Genomic DNA, 20,681 nt, shown 5'->3' with positions numbered 1-20,681 from the left:
CCCAGAGAGTTTGATCAAGGTCAAATTTGTAATGGACTGATGTGCTTGGCTAAAGATAATTGGACTGAGAGATTTAAGATTTTTTTTTTTTTTTTTTTTTTATGTGAGAGCAACAGACACAGAGAGAAAGACAGATAGAGGGAGAGAGAGAGAATGGGAGTGCCAGGGCTTCCAGCCTCTGCAAACGAACTCCAGACGCGTGCGCCCCCTTGTGCATCTGGCTAATGTGGGACCTGGGGAACTGAGCCTCAAACCGGGGTCCTTAGGCTTCACAGGCAAGCGCTTAACCGCTAAGCCATCTCTCCAGCCCAGATTTAAGATTTTTACTCTGGAAAACCTCAAGCAAGTTAAAATTACAGGCACTGAGACTGGTCTTAGGTTACTAAACCTGCTATTGTCAAACATTTTAGCAATCTGAAAGGAGATGCCCCAACTCCTTTACATTAAAACAATGGAAAGGATGTCAGAGGAAAGACTATCATAGAAATGCAAACTCTTTTGGAAAGAGGTGACTGGAGAAGGAACCTGCTTTTCAAGGTTATGACTTATTTCATTCCTAAATTAAGAATATGGCCTTGTCTTGCACACCTGGTATTAGTTTCAGAAGCATGAAAAAAGAGAAGCACAGTCATGAATTGCACACGGTTCCAGGAGCTGCTGCTCAGATGTGGCATGAGGCAAGGCCTGATGCTCTGATAGGCTGAAAGAGCCTTTGGAAGATGGACCATGGCTTTGCATGAAAACCTGAAGATGTTTTGGAAATACAAGGACTATGCAAGGGCTATCATACAGCGCACTGTTGGCCTGTGATGGAAGTGTTCTCTGGCTACTCTGCCCAGCTGGAGGGGTAGAATTGGAAAATCTGGAGACTGTCAGTCTCTGGTTATACTGAACTTGAACTGCAGAAGTTTGATGATTTCTTGATGGTGGCTGAATTTGTATTGTTTTAGTCTCTCCTTGCTAGGCATTATACTAGTTGAAAATGTTTACTCTGTGCCTTTATATCTTGGAAGTCTTCAACTTGTTTGATTTTACAGGATTTACTCTCTTAAAAGGTCAAGACTGGGGGACCTTTGAAATTGTACTGAGTACAATTTATAGTATGTGATGGTTTTTAAATCTATTGGGGGCCAGGAGCAGAATGTGGTGATTTGAATAGATGGTCCCCAATATATTTAGTGTTTTATTAGTTTGTAGTTTGCATCTGCAGCCACCTGGCTGGAGGCAGTGTCTCTGGGCAGATCTTAAGGTGGGGTGGTAGGTTTGAGATTTCAATCTAAAGATATGCAAAGTGTGCCTAGCTGGAGTTCCTGAAGTGTGCTGTGCTGTGCTTTATGGCTTTTAGCTTGTGCTTTTCTCTCTTTGTTTGGTCCTGTGAAAGCAGGCAGCTTCTTCTGCTATTATGTAACTTCCCCTGGATCTATAAGCTTCAATAAATCCTTTCCTCCATAACTGTGCTTGGTCTGGAAGTTCATCTCAGTGAACCTGAAGCTGTCTGCTTCCGTGCCATGTAAATGGATGGAAGGACATAATACTATTACTGGCAAGATCAAAACAAAACAAAACAAAACAAAACAAACAAACAAAAAAAAAACCTAGTAAAATGGAATTGAAGGCCTTTCTGTAGGTGACAACAAAGGGCAAAGTGAGGAGGATATTACTACATGAGAAGAAACTCTTTGTTCATTAAAATGACATGTGTAATGATGACCTCCTAGGACAAGTTAGGGATTTTACTTGCAAAACGTACAGGGTAGAACATCTTCATCAAGCTTTAAAATGTTGTTATAGAAATGCTCTGTGTTTATTTTTGATCCTTGAGTTTCATGAAACTATGGCAGGGCAAAGGACAGAGCAGTTTCATAACTGTGTGTGCTGAGAGAGGACACTTTGAGAGTATGTCCACAGTACTGAATAGGCATGAGATACAATTAGTTACAGCTACCATCAGAATTTCAAACACAGAAAAGGAAAAAATTAAATCAATATAGATATATTTCATTTTATCCCCAAATACATTAGCTTATAAGAACACTAACCACGGAATGGCTGGACCAGTGTGGTGGCGCAGGCTTGCCATCACTGTAATCTGCAGGCTGACTCAGGAGGGACCTTGAATCTCAGGCCAGCCTGGGCCACACAGTGAAATCCCACCTCAAACTGAAAATAATAAAGAATGGAAGGACTGACTGCTATTTTCATAAAATGTGAGTAGGATGATATCCTGCATGTCCCTCTCAGTGTCCATGAGCCAAATGGCTGCAACTGTTGGACTCCATGTTAAATGATCCAGATGCCCCCATCCACTGAAGGATCAGAAATGCATCTGTGGGAAAATAGCTCCTCAGTTATATACACACACATAATGTCCATGATTGATAAAAACTGTTGTTTACTTACGTCTCTCTAGTATTTCTGTAATTCCAGCATTATCAGCTTCCAGCTCCATTTTAAATTTAGCCAGTTCTTGATCCAGCTTTCTCAAGTGACGATCTACCTGTTTCAAAGAAGATCAGAGATAACCACCAAAATTTGGGACACTGCTAAAATGTCAGTTTAATAAGAAAGCCTCAATCTTTTTCTCTTTCTATGACTCTGTGTAGTATCCTTCAGCAGGTTTATTATGTGCACCTGAGAGGTTTTCAATCTACAGAAGGCGGATGCTCAGCTAAATAAACTTCCGAATCTCTTTGTGAAGAAACCAGAGTCACAAATAAAACATGTGCTATGTGCAACCTTCATAAGTGGGGCTAGAAAAATTAAAGCACAGTTGAATCTAGGGCTTTGAGGGTGGAAGGAGGGACTGAAAAGCTGGTGACTTTTCAGAAAGTGCCAATTTCTTTCACCTAGATCTCTACAATTAGGCCATTCATAGAGCCATAATAGAACTGGTACCTAGAGTAACAAAAGGAAGCTCTTTAGCCTATAAGCAAAATGACAACTATATGCTGTACATGCATTTCTCTAAGGTAGGAGTGTTGGTCTATAATAGCTGCTAACATTTATGTAAAAGCTCAGACAAAAGAGAATTTTAGCCAGAAACTTCCTTTCCCAAAAAGCTTTGTAATACTACTGTTCTATAGTTAAGATGCAAATATTATCTCTCACCCTAGAGATCTTTTGTCTAACTTCAAAAAATTATGTAACACTTCAAACTAGCAACAACATCTTAATGTATTTTAAAGCTTAATATTAACATTTCCCAATTATTTATCAAACCTATTGCTTTAAAAAAAGACAAACAGGGTTGGAGAGATTGCTCAGTGGTTAAGGCACTTGCCTGCAAAGCCTAAGGACCCAGGTTCAATTTCCCAGTAACTGTATAAGCCAGATGCATAAGGAGGCACATGCATCTGGAGTTTGTTTGTAGTGCTCAGGAGCCCTGGAGCACCCATTCCTTCTCTATCTGCCTTTCTTTCTCTCAAATAAATGAGTAAAGAAAAAAAATAAAAAGATAATAAAAAATTATTTGAAAAAATATTTTTGATATATTATTAACATTTGTTTTCATCTTTCTAGTGCATCTCCTCCCCCCGCCCAAGGTAGGGTCTCACTCTATCCCAGGCTGACCTGGAATTCAGTATGTAGTCTAAGGGTGGCCTTGAACTCACGGTGATCCTCCTACCTCCGCCTCCCAAGTACTGAGATTAAAGGCGTGTGCCACCATGCCCAGCACCATCTTTTTTTTTTTAATCAGAGAAATATACTTCGCACTGAATAACTAGAAATATTGTCCCATTATTTATATTTTGTATGTTAGCAGCAACCATTCACATATTTGTGATTTTTCTTTTATTTACAGGCTAGGTTCCCCTCCATCTTTAAATGCAAGTTATGCTTCAGACCTTGGCACAAGTGATAATTATAATATTTAAAACCTATTGGGTCATGTTGGTCCTATTCAAAGACATGTAGGTAATTTTTGAGCATCCTTTATGGAACCTCCCTCTCAATAATAAAATATTCACTCAGACTTCTGTTATTCAACAATATCTCAATTTCGTTGTCAAAATTTAATCTCAAGAGAAATCAGCATATTCAAATTCTTCAATTCCAGAACACTTTATGCAATGAAAACACTCCATCACTTTCTTATCTGAAATTATACCAAATAGTGGGCTTCGATCACATATTTGGAAATGTTTAAATGGAGGACACATGGATGTGAAAAAATCCTTGCCTACACAGGAGTTAGAATCAGCTAAGAAACCTAGATCCACATAGGTTCTTAACACAGGACAGGCTTACAAAAAGACAGTCTATATGCAGCATGTTAGTAACAGTTCAAGGAATCAGAAGTAGTTCATGAAAAGGACACATACAAACTTTAATAATAACAGGAGGCACAAATGAGTTACTGAAGAATGAACTGTATTAGAATAAGTGGAGAATAACAATAATAAAAAAAAAAAACAGAGAGACAGAATGACATACAGTATATTCACAGAAAAAGTACTGGTGTGGTCTGCAATACAATGAACAAAAAGGGAGAGTGCTACAATCTCAGTAAGGGTGGTATGAAGACTTTTTATTTGTACCACACACATAACTTCCTCCACTTCTGCATTTAAAATTGTTTTGTTTCACTGAATAGATACTGAGGCTTATTATACATGAATTTTCAAAAATGGATAGGTCAGAACAAGCAATTGCACTCAAAGAATAATGACTCTCAAAACTGAATTCGTAACTAAACAGGAGAAAAAAAAGTCTTAGCTACCTTGAAGTGAGCAGCTTTGTAAGGTGACTTCCTACCATTTTTAATTCTCTTTTATTTCCTTAAGCTTTTTTTTTTTTTTTTTTTGAGGTAGGATCTCACTCTAGCCCAGGCTGTCCTGGAATTCACTATGTGGTCTCAGCTTTGAAGTCAAGGTGATACTCCTACCTCTGACTCCCCAGTGCTAGGATTAAAGGCGTGTACCACTAGGACTGGCCCATTTTTAATTCTTGATATGGAAAACAGTCATGAACTAATCACTATTATAAACAAGAATTAAGTAATGAGGATTATTATCTTAGGTTCATCATTGCTACACTAAATCAAATTAGAAGTCAGAAAGTAAGTTAACATGAGATTTAACTTAAGTTGTAAAACACAGGATATTTATACAATATTAACTGGCCATAATAAGAGCTGAACTGAACTTGACTAAAATCTTCAAGCAGGCCTCCCTGTACCTGGTAAGGCATCTCTTCTTGATCACTCTAATGGCCACAAGGGTATTGGGCAAGCAAGACCCAACATTACACTACTGTCCATACACACCTGATCCCATGAAACTGATTTACAGTAGTACGGAGGAAATAGTCTATATGGGAAAGATTTTCCACTAGCCAGAGTCTCAATTCACAACTCATCACAGAATTTACTCATTTGTTCCTCACTCAATGGCAATGTAATATCTACAAAAGCCTCCTTGTTCTCTCATACCAAATGATACAATCCAGCCCCAAATCCTAACAGCTAAATTTTAACTATTATCCTTTTCTACACTCCTTAGGGGCAAAGAAAACATTATTTAGCAAATGTACAATCATAAAGAATTTAGATTAGGAACTGGAGAGATGGCTTAGCAGTTAAGCGCTTGCCTGTGAAGCCTAAGGTGCCCGGTTCAAGGCTCAATTCCCCAGGACCCCATGTTAGCCATATGCACAAGGGGGCGCACGCATCTGGAGTTCGTTTGCAATGGCTGGAAGCCCTGGTGCGCCCATTCTCTCTCTCTCTCTGCCTCTTTCTCTCTGTCTGTCGCTCTCAAATAAATAAATAAAAATGAACAAAAAACAATTTAAAAAAGATTTTAGATTACACACAGCCCCATTGTACAAAACAGCAACAAAAGCTCATGAACTCATTTTGAACAGTGTTGAAATATGTTATTTTCTTCCAGTTTTACAATATTCAGATTTTAAATGTGTCGCTGATGGGATGGACCCAAAGTAAAACTCCATACAGCTTTTTAAAAGATTTTTCATGATCTACTGCTTCCAAGACAGCCAAACTTTCCATTTTAGATATCAAGCTTGACCTTTTATAATAAGCAATCAGCTTATTAGCTTCTAAGTGGAAATCCTTCACTGGAAGAGATAAATTTCCATCTGTTATAGTGAATAAGAAGGATAAATGGGGATAGACGAGGAGAGGGGTCATTAAGGCAAAGTATTTCTTTGTAAGTCATAAAGTAATTTTTTACTTCTCTAAATTATATTTAGAGTCAGTGAAAACATGAAGTATCTTCAGGTTGAACCATATCCTTGACACCTCAGCAACACAAGTGACATCTAAGCACCTTCCTGAAAAAGACAGGAGACCAACCCAAAGGTCGAACTCATAATGTATGTTCTTAGAGTACCTGATGAAGAACTTTCAAATTTATGGGTAGAATGTGGATCTGAAATGCAATTATCTCAGGAATAGGATAGGATGTATAAAAAAATGAGTTAAAGAGTACTGAGTAATGCAAGACATAGCAAAAATCACTCAAGCATTAAGAGAAGCTCAAATTTGATCAGAGTATATATAAATCAGTTTTATTGGGTATTATAATATAATACATCCTCAGGCCAATGACATCTGGCTAAAGAACACAAGTGTTTCATGGCTGCTTACAAGTATTAGAATTCTAGAAGGAAGTTATTTTAGCAGGGTGCTTTTATTTTTATTTTTTTTTATTTGAGAGCGACAGAAACAGAAAGAAAGACAGAGGGAGAGAGAGAGAATGGGTGCACCAGGGCTTCCAGCCTCTGCAAACAAACTCTAGACGCGTGTGCCCCTTTGTGCATCTGGCTAACGTGGGACCTGGGGAACCGAGCCTCAAACCAGGGTCCTTAGGCTTCACAGGCAAGCGCTTAACTGCTAAGCCATCTCTCCAGCCCTTTTATTTTTATGTAACTACAAGTTTCTTTGTTGACAGGCAATATGATTTTTCCTTAATAAATAAGATAAATGGTACAATTATGGTAATCAATTTACTAATGTTAAGTAAATATTTTAGAGCAAAGGACTATAATGAAATACCATGTTATATAAAACATGAAGGATGAGACCAGACATAATTGAAGAAAGGCTGAGTGTCCCTTACTGGTAATGTTTGGTATTGTGGAAGTGTTCCAGATTTCAAATGTTTTCAGACTTTAGAAATGAGTCTAAAGAAAAAGCACACCAAATGCAGAAAGCCTAAAGGTAATTCTTTGCAATATTTTGAGTATACATGTACTTTGACTGCAACTCATCACTTGAGGCCAGGTGAGAATTTTTACATTTGTGACATTAGGTCAAGACTCAAAGCTTCATGAGTTTTTTTGTTTGTTTGTTTGATTTGGAGCATTTCATATTCTAAATTTTCAGATTAGAGATGCACAACTGGTAAAGTCTAGTCAAATATCCAAAGTCAACAACCCCCTGAAATGGAAAACTAATTTTTCTGTTCTCAACCATTGTGGGTAAGGGGCATACAACATCTGTGTAACACTTTCACTCACATCTCCTTTTGACACAGCAGGAAAAATGACTACGTGATAGGTAACTAGTGGCCTCCCTAGTGAACAAGCCAGGAATTCCCTGTATCTAGGTACGCTTACTGGTAAGGCTAATGAGGTAAATTGTCACTTTCAAGTGTCCAAATATAAGACATCATGGCAGCCAAGCACCACACTCCAAGGAAGTGAGTCACTTTAATATTTATTTATGATATCTGATGTGTCTTGCTGACATTGGCAATATTAAATCCCAAAGATTTCCTCTTAAATACCTTTCATTTAAAATGTTACTTACTACAAGTAGCATGTAGATATTTAAGAACTGTAAAAGTAGAAAGTAAAAGAGGATTCAAAACCCTGGATCAGGTTTCTCGGTAGCATGTGTCATGCTCACTACTCGACAAACATGTGACAGGCTCTGAGGGTACAGAGTGATCAAAAATGTCACCTACCCTCATCTTCTTAGCTCTTCTGCTTAGCAGACCTATTTTTTTTTTAATTCTATGACCATAATAAAATCAGATCTTTCTGGGAATAAACTAGATATGTAATATTTTTGATACTTTGTTCACTTTATAATTTATTTTGTAAAAATTTAAAAAAGAAACTCTCGAAAAGCAAAGGAATTTATAGTGGAAGATATTTTTAATGAAATACCTCCAACATACATTGATATAAACTTTAACATTTTTAAATGCCTTTTTATTTTTGCTGAATGCTTATCTGCAAATCTTGCTTTAGAACTCTAACATTATCATATGCATCTCTCTGTAAAGAAAAGCTATCCAAAAGGAGGAAACTAACCAAACCATAAGAAATAGTTACAAAGAATGATACCACAAAGATCTGCACAAAGGCAGGATCTTACCACTATCCAGACTCCTAAAGTGATGCTACAAAGACAACTAAACCCACCTGAATGACATTATTGCTACTTTTCTTGAAGCCATACATGGAAAAGAAGTCCAGCTCTGTTGGTCCATCAACTTGAACTTATCTTGGCATACTCTCACTGCCTTTGCCTGTCAACTGAAATATATCTTTCCCCAACAATAACACCATGTGATTCTGCATCCCCAGGCTTCCTAACTGGGAAGTCAAGTTAGTGTTCTTTTATTTTTAACTTATTCAGTTGATTCTATTCAATAAGTACTAAAAGGTTAAAAAAAAAAAAGACATAGTTCTTCATATTCAAGTAAGATGGAGAAGCAGTGAGAAAAATTAGTAATTACAATGTGATTAGATGAAAGATAAAGTCATGTGCAACAGTGATTTAGTGATTTGCTGAAAAGTAAGATGAGTAACACCTGCTATCTAACTACATGTTATGTCTTCTCTTCTTTCTAATAGAAGCTCTGAATATCTGTAGTTGTAAGGTGTCCTATGAAGCATTTTTCAGTCTACCTAACAGGAAACAGGTCATTACAAAAGAAGCAGAAGATAGCAAGGATGATGCAAGGAAGACTTGTCAAAGGCTCTGCCCAGAGTTTAAGATGTAGTTTTCTACATAATTCCCTAATACAATTCTGGAGGTCGTCTATAGTAGCTGGAGTCCCTGCTTGCTGAAACACACACACACACACACACACACACTCTCTCACTCCCTCTCTCTCTCTCTCTCTCCCACCCCCACCTTAACTAAATACATATAAAGAAACCTTTACACAAAGAACTATCAAGACTAGGAGGGTATGCATAGACAGACATGAAAAAGAAACTCCTCATGTCTGGGAGAGCAATGAAGGGTAGGGGATGAACAACAGATGCAAATAGATTTGGGCAGGAACCAGATTAAGAAGGCCTCTGCAGGACACAGAAAATAAATCAGGAACAAAATTAATCAGGAGAATTTCATATTAGGAGATGGCATGCTAAAATATGTACTAAGAATAATTATGATAAATCAAGACAGAAAAAAGCATTTAGAAAAGCTACTCTAGTCTTTCCAGAGATAGGTGAAGACATTGCAAGGCACAGGCACTAGAAATTACACGAGAGGAGTTTCTAGGTCACATGACCATGCTCTCTCCAGCTCAGTAGGAGTATTGGTCACAACATACACATCTGTCAAAATGTAAATAACATACCTCATGCATGTACATTTTATAATAGAGTTCAATTTTTTTTTTTTTTTTTTTTTTTCCTGAGGCAGGGTATCATTCTAGCTCAGGCTGACCTGGAATTCACTATGTACTCTCAGGGGGGCCTCGAACTCTTGGTGATCCTGCTACCTCTGCCTCCCTCTGCCTCCCAAGTGCTGGGATTAAAGGTGTGTGCCACCACGCCCAGCTTTAGAGTTCATTTTTTAAATACTACTAGAAAAATAACAGGATAAACAATTGGAGGGGATGTACTCAGCGTAAAATAACCAAGACACATTGATTGGATATGGGGAAGATAGGAACAAGGAGTCTAGGATGACTTACAGCAGCCTAATTTGAGACACCACAAGGTCACTGCTTCTTCTGAGATTTAGAGGCAAAAAACCAGGGACTTGGGGTGAGAAGAAAAGGCAAGTCTAAGAGTACTAAACTTTATTACACTGATTTCTAGATACTAGAAAGCCTCAAGTAAGATGGAAATGATTCATGAAAAGTAATTAATGTCTAATTTTTTATATACTATTTTTCTGATTTTATTTATTAGAGACAGACAGACAGAGAGTGAATAAGAATGGGCACACCAGGGCTTCTAGCCACTGCAAACAAACTCCAGACGCATGCACCATCATGTGCATCTGGCTTACATGGGAATTGGAGAATAGAACCTGGATCCTTACGCTTGACAGGAAAGCCCCGTAACCACTAAGCCATCTCTCCAGCCTTAATGTCTAATTTTTAAACCTAAGAGAACACAGAGAAAGGTAAATGGATGGTGTGGGGGTGTGAAATGCAACAGGTATTTGATAGAACAATTCACCATGTGGTAACTGGTCTTTCCAGCCCTCTGGACAAGGAACAGAAAACGGGAAGAAAATTATCTTTATATGAGCAGCATTTGAAGAGTAAGAAAGGGAAGTCAAGGACAAAAATCCTAGAGATACTGCCATTATAACCTATAATTGTGGACACAAAAGTAGAAAATTATTACTAGAGCATTCAAGTGGTAATACATGAGCAACAATGTCAAGGAAAAGAGAATAGCAAACAACATTCAATTTCCTAGCAGAGCCAGGAAAAAATGTGCCCATTGCAAACACACAGCTATTCACCCAACATAAGGGCTCAGACGTCAGATCAAAGCACAACTGCTCCAAAATCCAATCTTGGTAAACTGATTACGTTTACTGGGATTATTTCAGAGCACAGTTGAAGAGTTATTTCCAAGCAGAGACAGACAGGCAAGCAGGCAGGCAGACAGACACACACATACATGACAGAGAGAGAGAGAATATGAATGTGTGTGCCAGGGCCTCTAGCCACTCAAATGAACACCAAATGCATGTACCACTTTGTTCATCGGGCTTCACGGGGGTACTAGGGAACTGAACTCTGGTCGTAGGTTTGCAGACAAGCGCCTTAACCAATGAACCATTTCTCCAGCCTGATTTTTTTTTTAATGGTGAAAATATTAAAACACCTTTCTTATACCTTTAAAGATGATAGATAGATGATTGATTGATAGATAGACAGACAGACAGATAAATGATATTCAGACAGACTATAACTGCCTAGTCATCAACCTCCCTTCTTCCCCATTCTCTTTAGAATCTCCATAACCACTACTATACTCTACACTTCAGAGTTCAGAAACCACATGAGTGATGATGCAGAAGAAGTCTTAATGAATAGAACTAAAATAGCAGTGGTATGTTTAGAAAGGAAGGAAGGGGGAAAGTAACAGAAAGAAGGAGGGCAGAAGTGGGCAGGGAGTTAAGGAAAATGAAAAAGAAAAAGTAAGCCCTAGCCCTAGTGATATTGGCAGATGAGAAAATGCTTAAACCTGACAGTGCTAAAGAAGTAGCAGCCTCAGGAAGTAGACGCTTCCACTTGAGAAAGGGAGATGAGGTAAGTCGTTAGAAAAGGACTGAACGCCTAATATGTGCCAACGTGAGGAGTGGGTGTACAAAGTCTAGCAACACTGTGATTGTATAGATAAAACAACTGAAATTTGAGATTAAATTTTACATTTGGCCAAAGTCATGCTGTCAATGTAGGGACTAATAAAGGTTTTTACTCTGGTCTCCATGGACCCACTATGGATTTTACCGTATCTGCTACATGTTATTGAATTGATTATGTCATTCTCCAGTCTGGGTAATCTGTCCCTCTTATCAAAAAAATTTTTAATTTTGAGCCAGGCATGGTGGCACACACCTTTAACTCCAGCACTCAGGAGGCAGAAGTAGGAGTATCACTGTGAGTTTGAGGCTACTCTGAGACTACATAGTGAATTCCAGTTTAGCCTGGGCTAGAGTGAGACCTTACCTTAAGAAACAAAACAAAACAAAACAAAAACTAATTTGGGGGCTGGCGAGGTGACAGTTAAGGCGCTTGCCTGCAAAGCCTAAGGATACCGGTTCAATTCCCCAGTATCCATGTAAGCCAGATGTACAAGGTGGTGCATGCATCTTGAGTTCATTTGCAGAGATAGAGGGCCTGGTGCACCCATTCCTACTCTCCTTGCAAATAAATAAAAATTTCTAAAGAATTATTAATTTTTTTTTTGTTTTTTTTTTTGTTTTTCGAGGTAGGGTCTCACTCTAGCCCAGGCTGACATGGAATTCACTATGGAGTCTCAGGGTGGCCTTGAGCTCATGGCAATCCTCCTACCTCTCTGCCTCCCGAGTGCTGGGATTAAAGGCGTGCGGCACCCCACCCATTTTAATTTCATGCAGTTTATACCTCTATCTCTGAGTGTAATATTTTTTCTTCAATACAAAGTCGATCCCCTGACCCTCTGTTCACATCTATCTCACCCCTTGTCAGAAGTCAATAAATAATTCTGCATGACCTAGTTCAGTTTTTAAATGCTAACCGTAATACTCAACTCTACTTATGTTTACTTGTTATGACCATCAGTACAAGCTCTCTGCTTGAATTTGTGGGAATATCATGCCAGCAAACACACAAGTACTATGCAGACAGAAAGCACTTCTAGTATCTATTTGTGTTCCTCCATCAGCCAGTTGAAACTCCACTACATTAGCCGTCCAGCAGGTCGATTGTGGATCACAAATAACAAACACACACAAGTATTTTTAAAGTATATGTAAATGTCATAGATTGTATGTCCAAGTACATGCAGTAGCTTTAGTAAAGACATAACAACATACTACAATACAACATTATGGGAAGCAAGAAAGAGAAATAAGAAGTATGAATAAAGAAGCATGAAGTCGCTACAAAATATGGACAGTCATTAAATAAGAGGGTATCATTACTAATTATCCTTATGTTCAAGTGTAAATGACTTTTCCTATGATCATAAGCAGAATTTAAAAAGGAAACAATTACAAGTTCATTTATTGGGCTGGAGAGATGGCTTAGCGGTTAAGCACTTGCCTGTGAAGCCTAAGGACCCCAGTTGGGGGCTCGATTCCCCAGGACCCACATTGGCCAGATGCACAAGGGGGCGCACACATCTGGAATTCGTTTGCAGTGGCTGGAAGCCCTGGCGTGCCCATTCTCTCTGTCTCTCTATCTGCCTCTTTCTCTCTTTCTCTGTCACTCTCAAATAAATAAATAAAAATGAACAAAAATTTTTAACAAAGAGATTATTTATTTCATTCCACAATAAATTAGGCTAAGCTTACTCTACCTTTTTGGGGCTATGTCTTGTTTATAAATATTTTTTGTGGGGAGAAGAGGTTTGTTTGAATCAGTCTCACTCTGTAGCCTAGGCTGCCCTATATTAAGTATGTAGACCAGGCAGATCTGGAATTCATGGCAATCTGACTGCATCACCTCCAAAATCTTGAGACTACAGGCTTTAAGATTTTCTTTAATAGAATAACTATGAATAAAAAAAGGGTTGCTACAGTTATTAAAATATTTCAAGCCAAGTATATAGTTTGCATAGCTTTACATGACAAATATATTCTAGTTTGGGGCAAACATTTGTAGCAAACATATAAGTGGGTTCCTTTTATATATTGTGTCACACTCAACAAGGATATTTCAGTTACAAGCCCTTGTTTAGTAATAAAACTATATCCAGAAAAGACTGCTAAAGCAAATTAAACAAACGTTTACTACTTCAACTTATGCTGAGATAAAGACAGAAATGAGTCTTCTTTAAAATATGTACACTTCAGGAGCTTTACATAAAAGGTGCTCCACATCTTCATGGTGACATCATCACAATATCACTGAATAATAAACATACACTTTATCTGTCTTCTTGCTGATTTCAAACATGCATAAGTACTACTTAAAGTTTACATTCCCATTTTTACCACCTGCTTAGTTAATAAAACTATGCAGTAACAGCCCTCAAGTAAACAATGATACATAAATAACTTTCTTCCTCATTTTCATTGGACCACCAGGAACCCTTTTCAACACAGAACATTTACTTGTATTTTATCACAAAAAAAAAAAAAATCAAACTCAAAATCATGTACCAGGCAAGTGAACACATTTTCTTCAGAGAATAAGGCCTATTAAGACAAAGTCAAAAGCCAATTCTTGTTAAAAGTATCAAACACAATTTTATGGTTATCTTCATCAGTGTATAAAGTTCCTAACCTATTAACAAAACACTGTGAAGTCTGCACAACCCTGCAAACAGAAGCACTAAACTTCAAATATGGTCAAGAAAGCAACACCCCAATTTAGTTCCTTCTTCTGATTACATTAGGTTAGTAAAATGTATACCCTGATCTAGTACTTAAAGCAGAGGGTGCATACTCAGTTTACTTACCAAGTCATATATCTGGTTTGCCAACTGCACCTTCTCATCTGCATCTTCCAAAGCCTTATAATAGTCCTAAAAACCAGCATGTTCATTTCAACAATTAATAATTTTAAACATATTTATATGCAAGGCATACACCAACATTTTCAATATTCTACCTTATTACCATTCAATCACTGTACATGAGCAATACAAAGTCTCTCAGGGGAAGCAGATGGCTTGGGAAGACATTAGAAATGATGGCCAGGTTGGGCAGGGCAACACAGCCTTTAATCCCAGCATTGGGGAAGCTAAGGTAGGAGATTCCTTGTGAGCTGAACACCAGCCTGGGCTGCTGAATGAGTTCCAGGTCAGCCCACACTACAGGGAGACCCTGCCTCAAATAGTAAAATAAAAATAATTAACTAACAAAAAGGAAGGAAAGAATGAATGAATGATGGGCAATGTGCAATAATTAAGGAGTTTCAGAATTCTCAGAAAAATTATCAACAAAAATGCAGTTCCAAGTCTAGCCTCTATACTAGAAAAAAGTTATATTAGTGAGCATTTATTTTTTTTTTGAGAAGAATTATTTCTTCATTTATTTGAGAGAGAATGGGCACACCAGAGACTCTAGCCCCTACAAATTAAATCCAGATGCATACACCACCTTGTGCATCTGGCTTATGTGGGTACTAGGGAATTGAACCTGAGTCCTTAGGCTTCAAAGGCAAGCACCTTAACTGCTAAGCCATCTCTCCATTCCCATAATGAATACTTAAATGAAAACAAAAATCACTTAGACTCACTTAACTGTAAACACATTTGGCAACATTTTAAAATAGAAATAAAATTATAGAACGAATTCTGATCTGCATATCTGTCATCCCATAGTTCTATAGCTCCCATTTAAATTAGGTTGAAATTCATAAACCCAATCTATAGTATACATTTCCCCACAGTATGAAGGACATTATTTTTTGTTTGTTTTGTTTTTAAAGACAAAAGGATTCTATGAATTGCCATGGGCTACAGGACTTAAGGTATATAAAAAAATAGTGCTTCCCAGAAAATAGGTAGGAAGGATGGTTAGTGACTTTGGGATGTGTGTGATGCTTATACTATCACACACAAACTTGGGTCACCAGGTAGCTTCTAAGCCAAGATCACTTCTCTTACAGACGCTATTTTTTCCTCCTAGTAGTAAAAAATCCTCCATGTGGAAAAATGCGTAACATGACTACTGAATTTGTAGTTTCCAAATTAATTTTTCTGTAGATCCTTAAATATTCTAGCACGTTAGGTATCAGGAGGTATTCTTACTCAGTGATACTAAAGACCTGATCAAAGTTACACAGCTAGTCAAGAAATCATCCAAGTGTGTAATGTTGTTCCTTAACAAACCCTTGAGGAAATTAGATTCCTTATACCTTTGTAGCAAATCTTGGGGTGAGAATTTATGCTCATAGCAATCCGATCCAGGAAGAGAGCTCTAAGTTCTATAAAGCTAATAAAAACTCAAAAAAAAAAAATCTCCTGTATTTCTAAGCCCAATTCATGAACATATTTAGAGATTTAAAATGAAAGACAATTTTAGGATACTCCCCAATCCTAAGATTCTGTTGTGCAAGTCACCTGCTTAAGTACCAAACAAGATGGAAGATGTACTCAAAATATGCTAGTTTTCATTTGTAACAAAAGACAACTGATTAATAACTGAAAAAGAAAAACAGAAGGGGCTCTTCTTAAAGTATCGATATCTCTATCAGACAGCAGTTACAAAAATATACCAATGATTACAAGTTCCTAAAGTCAGCCAGGCATGGTGGTGCACACCTTTAATCCCAGTACTTGGGAGGTTGAGGTAGGAGGATCACTGTGAGTTTGAGGCCAGCCTGTGACTACAAGTGAGTTACTGGTCAGCCTGGGCTAGAGTAAAACCTTACCTTAAAGAAAAAAAGTTCCTAAATTCGAAAGCATAATAAACCACCTAAATTATAACCAGCCATTGACAAATTTTTGTTCATTTTGCTATCCAGAAATCTAGTATTATGTGACTTTCCCAAGGGTCCGAATATTTATAGATAAGTCATTCAAACCACTGTACTTACTTTTTTGATGGATGCCATCTGTTCTTCTCTCCACTCAGGTTTATTTTTCTTTGCATTCATGAAGAACTCACTGACTCTCTGTTCTAGCTGGTCCATTGCATCTGATATTAACAGAACATTTCATATTTAGCTGAGAAAATCCATGTACTAAGTACATGATACTTTAAGTAAAGAAATAATTCTGAATACATGTATTTTGCTTTGCTATATCCTTACCTGTTATACTTTTATTATAAAAGTACACAATGCCCTAATTACCTAGCTTTCTAAAATGCCTTCACTATCCTGGTTTTAAAAACTTATAATTTTTCCTAACTTTTTAACTTCAAAGACTTTTTTCCAGTGATCAAAGAAGAATCAATGGCTCAAATAAGGATCTGTGCCATAGTTTGTGGATAGCACAGCCATGAACTCAAAGCAACAAAACACAACTGTTCATTGGAAGTACCTCTACATAGTTCTCACATCTCTTTTAATAAGATGAAGTGCTAATACTGTAAACATTTGCTAAATAGCATTACACACCCCATGAACTCATCTAATAGCTAAAAGTAGTATGTGCAACCATGTTCTCACTTAATATGCTATGTACTCCCTTTATACACAGTAAACTTATTATATGCAACTTTTCTTCAAGATATGAGCTGAGTAAGCACCTCAGTGGCTGTCTGATAGAAGAGAATGAACGAAAGATTTTGTTGCTCTATGTTCTTCATAGATCTTTACTGTATAATAGCTTTTTAAAGGTTCTGAGAATTTTTAGAGTTAATCTTAATTATCCAAAAGCATTTTCCTTTGTTTAAGTACATTTCCTAATAATAGACACACTAGTATCTTTGTTAATTCACATTTATTAACTTTACTAAATTTTATGTTTGTATAAGAATCAAGTTTGAAAGGTTTGAGAGATGGTTTAGTGGTTAAGGTGCTTGTCTGCGAAGCCTAAGGACCCAGGTTTGATTCCCCAGGAACCACAAAGCCAGATGCACAAGGTGGTAAGTGCATCTGAAGTGGCTGGAGGCCCTGGTATTCCCATTTGCCCTATTTGCCTCCTCCTCTCTCTCAAAATAAATAAAATAATTTTTTAAAAAACAATCAAATTTGAAAATTCAGTAATGTATAATCTAAATCCAAATTAAAAGGGAAAAAAATTAAATACAGATTCCTTAATAAACTCCTACTTTGTGTTAGGTCCACATCCTAATTTATCTGCATTAGTTTAAAGTCCTCCATTGATGGTTGTTTTACAATGAAAACTCCTCAGGAAGGATAAAGTCAAGGTCAGTGATGCCCTAAAGTAAAACCCAGTCTTATCTGGCATTACTCTGCTCAGTCCTGCAAGAATGTGCTTCAGCAGCTCAGTTACCTTAAAGTTAAAATGAAGGCGAGTTTCTGGAAGCCACACATACAGTTCCACACTGTAACATCCACACCATAAGGGTTGAAAGGATACCATGCCCCTACCTATGAGACTGACAGGAGGCTGAGGAAAGGACAGTCCAGAACAGAAGAGAAACAAGTCTGAGGGTGGACTGGGAATGAAACAGACATGTTTTCAGGAATCTTATGTGGTTCTTAAGCTGTCTACCTTCAGTTCTGGCTTTTCAAAAATGTTAGTTTGATTTTGAATAAAAAGCTTCCTAAGGGTCACTTGATAGAAAAATAAAAAGCCAAGACAAGTACACTGACCTCCGTAATTATAGCACAGAGGTGATGGAGATAGAAGGACAGTTCAAGGCCAGCCTGCAATACTAATGAGTCCGAGGTCCTACTGAACTACCTGATGCTTTCTCAAAAAAAAAAAAAAAAAAAAAAAAAGCAGGGAAGATATTTTGTCTTAAAGGCCAGTGATTTTTTTTTTTTCTAAACAGGTAGGATGATTTCAACAAAACCGTATTTCCCTCACTCCTGGTTACATACAACTGTGCTTTGGCAATTCCAAATATTATCTTGTCAAAATCAGCCAAGTTCATCAGGGTCTGTAAAGAGCCATATGTAACCTTTCTTCGCACTTTTAATCCTCCTGAAAAGTTCTGAATAGAGTGAACTTTGAAGCATGAATGACGAACCTAGGTGGGATACGTAGACTAAATGGGAGACCTTACGTTCTGTTGGCTTCCACTAACACATGCACAGCATCTACATTCATTCTCCATTAAGGCATACAAACATTTTCTTTTTATTATTTATTTATTTATTTTTGCAGTGCCAAATTTGTGAATGGAAATGCATGTGCCCTGGTGTCTCCTCCTCTGGCCAAAGCCATTAGAAAAGTAGCTGGGGAAGGAAAGCAGCAACCAGTCAGAGGCTGCCTCCACCTCTCCGAGAAGCCCTGCAGTGGGAGCAGATGCCCGCGGGTGGCAGCAGGGCCGCCCTGGGCCGCAGGATGCGCGCAGAGCCGGAGGGAACGTGCCCACTTACTCTGCACCTGCAGATCCATCTCGCGCATCTCCGTGAAGCGGTCCCGCAGGTCCATCGGAAGCTGCTCAATCACTGTCAAAGGCACAGTCCGTCAGAGGGGCGGGGCCAACGGCGAGAGTACGCGCTTGCGTCATGCGTGCGTGCGTGCGTGCGTCGGAGGGGGGCTTCAAGGGGGGAGCCGGCAGCTCACAACGAGGCTGCCAGTTACCGTGAGAAAGAAACATCCCCCGCTTCCCCCTCCCTCCCGCCATCCCGCCTGCCCGGCCACTCGCGCTCTCGCCCGCCCTCAGGTCCCGTCGGCGGCCTGGCCGGCGCCGCGCACTCACTTTCCAAATAGTCCTCTAGGTACAACATCGCGGCCCTTACAGCTGGGGGGACGAAGGGGTCCAGGGGTTTATTTGTGTCACTCGCTGTCGCCGGAGTTTTGTCCCTTCCAATATGGCGCCTCCGCTAGCAGCGCCCGCTCGACTCCGGCAAAATAAAAAAAAAAAAAAGAAAAGAAAAAAAAAAAGGCTCCACTTTGGCGCCTGACGGCGCTTGCCTCACTGCCGCCCGCAGCTACCATTGGTTGGCTGCAGCGATGACGTAAGCCGGCCAGTGCCGGCTCCCGTGCAGTTGTGGGAAATGTAGTCTTCTGTTGCGCGGGAGCTGGGCTGGAACCGCGGGTAGCCTTAGGTGATCGAACTACGAAGACCAAAAGGCGCCGCGAACACGGCTCGCCAAAAATCAGAAATGCGGTGCCTGAGTTTATTTGTTGATTGTCTGCACTGGGGATGCCGGGAGTTGTATGCGTCTGCATGACACAACTAGGAACAACTTTTCACCTGTTCTGTACTGTGATTTTTATGCCCGCCGTTTGTGAGTCATACATTTCTGACTGTGCTAGGTAAATAGCCAAGATTCCAAACGCTAGAATAATACGCCAAGTTCGGACAATTCGGATTGTTTCAAAGCAGAACTCCCTGCTGGAATTTGTGTTCAGGATCCTTCCTGAAACATAAGTAGGACACCTGATTGTTTTGCCTGTAACTTTAAAATTGTTAATCCTGAGATTGTGGAGCGAATGTGCATTTCCCGAAAAAGAACGACATACTAAAGATAGTCTTCGGCAGCCACTTTATTTGTTCTGTTACATGATGTGTGTCGTCGTCACTATAATGGTAAATGGGCGAATGCATACACACGGGGGGGGGGGGAGGGAGCGAGCGAGCAACCAACCAACCATAAATAATGGAGTGTCAATATCCAATGGCTGTACTACAAATGGCTTGAATTTATGTTGGGTAAATTAGCTGTGTTAGAGGCTTATAGTTCTGGGCAGAATCTTTTTACACTACATAAATATCACTCGTTATTTGCCAATGTTCTTGACTACGTCTAGGGTGGAGGAAAAACCCCTTAGAACATCTAGCCCAGCATAGTAGCACACATCTGTAATCCAAAGAAGTATCAGGAATCCAGTCTAGGCTACATAAGACTCTCCAAAAACGTAAAAATCGTAGGACAGCCAGGCGTGGTGGCACATGCCTTTAATCCTAGCACTTGGGAGGCAGAGGTAGGAGGATCTCTATGAGTTTGAGGCCACCCTAAGACTACATAGTGAATTCCAGGACAGCCTGAGCTAGAGTGAAACCCCACCTCCAAAAACAAAACAAAACAAAAATTGTAAGACAACTTTCAGATTTTTTTTAATTCCGAATTTTTCTTTTAAATGTCCAAATATATTTTATTCTTTTAGAGCCATTATCTTCTTGAAAATGAAACATAACCTGTATTCTGTTTCCTTTAAATTGAATACTGAAAGCAGTATGCAGTTTTTTGGTGTTATTTCTTCAA

The 20,681-nt window shown here is 38.7% G+C and overlaps 1 protein-coding gene and 1 pseudogene across 1 annotated transcript in view; one reads left to right on the top strand and one right to left on the bottom strand.

The window, feature by feature from the left end:
• Window positions 1–19,314, bottom strand: part of Ing3 (inhibitor of growth family member 3) — a 29,834-nt gene extending 10,520 nt beyond the window's left edge. The window contains exons 1-5 of the mRNA XM_004658583.2: window positions 19,172–19,314; window positions 18,846–18,917; window positions 16,425–16,525; window positions 14,341–14,406; window positions 2,401–2,497 (exon numbers count right to left, since the gene is read on the bottom strand). Of these exons, the coding sequence (XP_004658640.1) occupies window positions 2,401–2,497; window positions 14,341–14,406; window positions 16,425–16,525; window positions 18,846–18,917; window positions 19,172–19,199 (364 nt within the window). The 5' untranslated portion in view covers window positions 19,200–19,314. The remainder of the gene's footprint in view (window positions 1–2,400; window positions 2,498–14,340; window positions 14,407–16,424; window positions 16,526–18,845; window positions 18,918–19,171) is intronic.
• Window positions 19,315–19,642: 328 nt separating this feature from the next.
• Window positions 19,643–20,681, top strand: part of LOC123463975 — a 42,796-nt pseudogene continuing 41,757 nt past the window's right edge.

Source organism: Jaculus jaculus, chromosome 10 (genome assembly GCF_020740685.1).
Source record: "Jaculus jaculus isolate mJacJac1 chromosome 10, mJacJac1.mat.Y.cur, whole genome shotgun sequence".
Lineage (NCBI taxonomy): Eukaryota > Metazoa > Chordata > Mammalia > Rodentia > Dipodidae > Jaculus > Jaculus jaculus.
The sequence above is the reverse complement of the archived record's forward strand: the minus strand, read 5'-3'. Positions and strand labels throughout refer to the sequence as shown.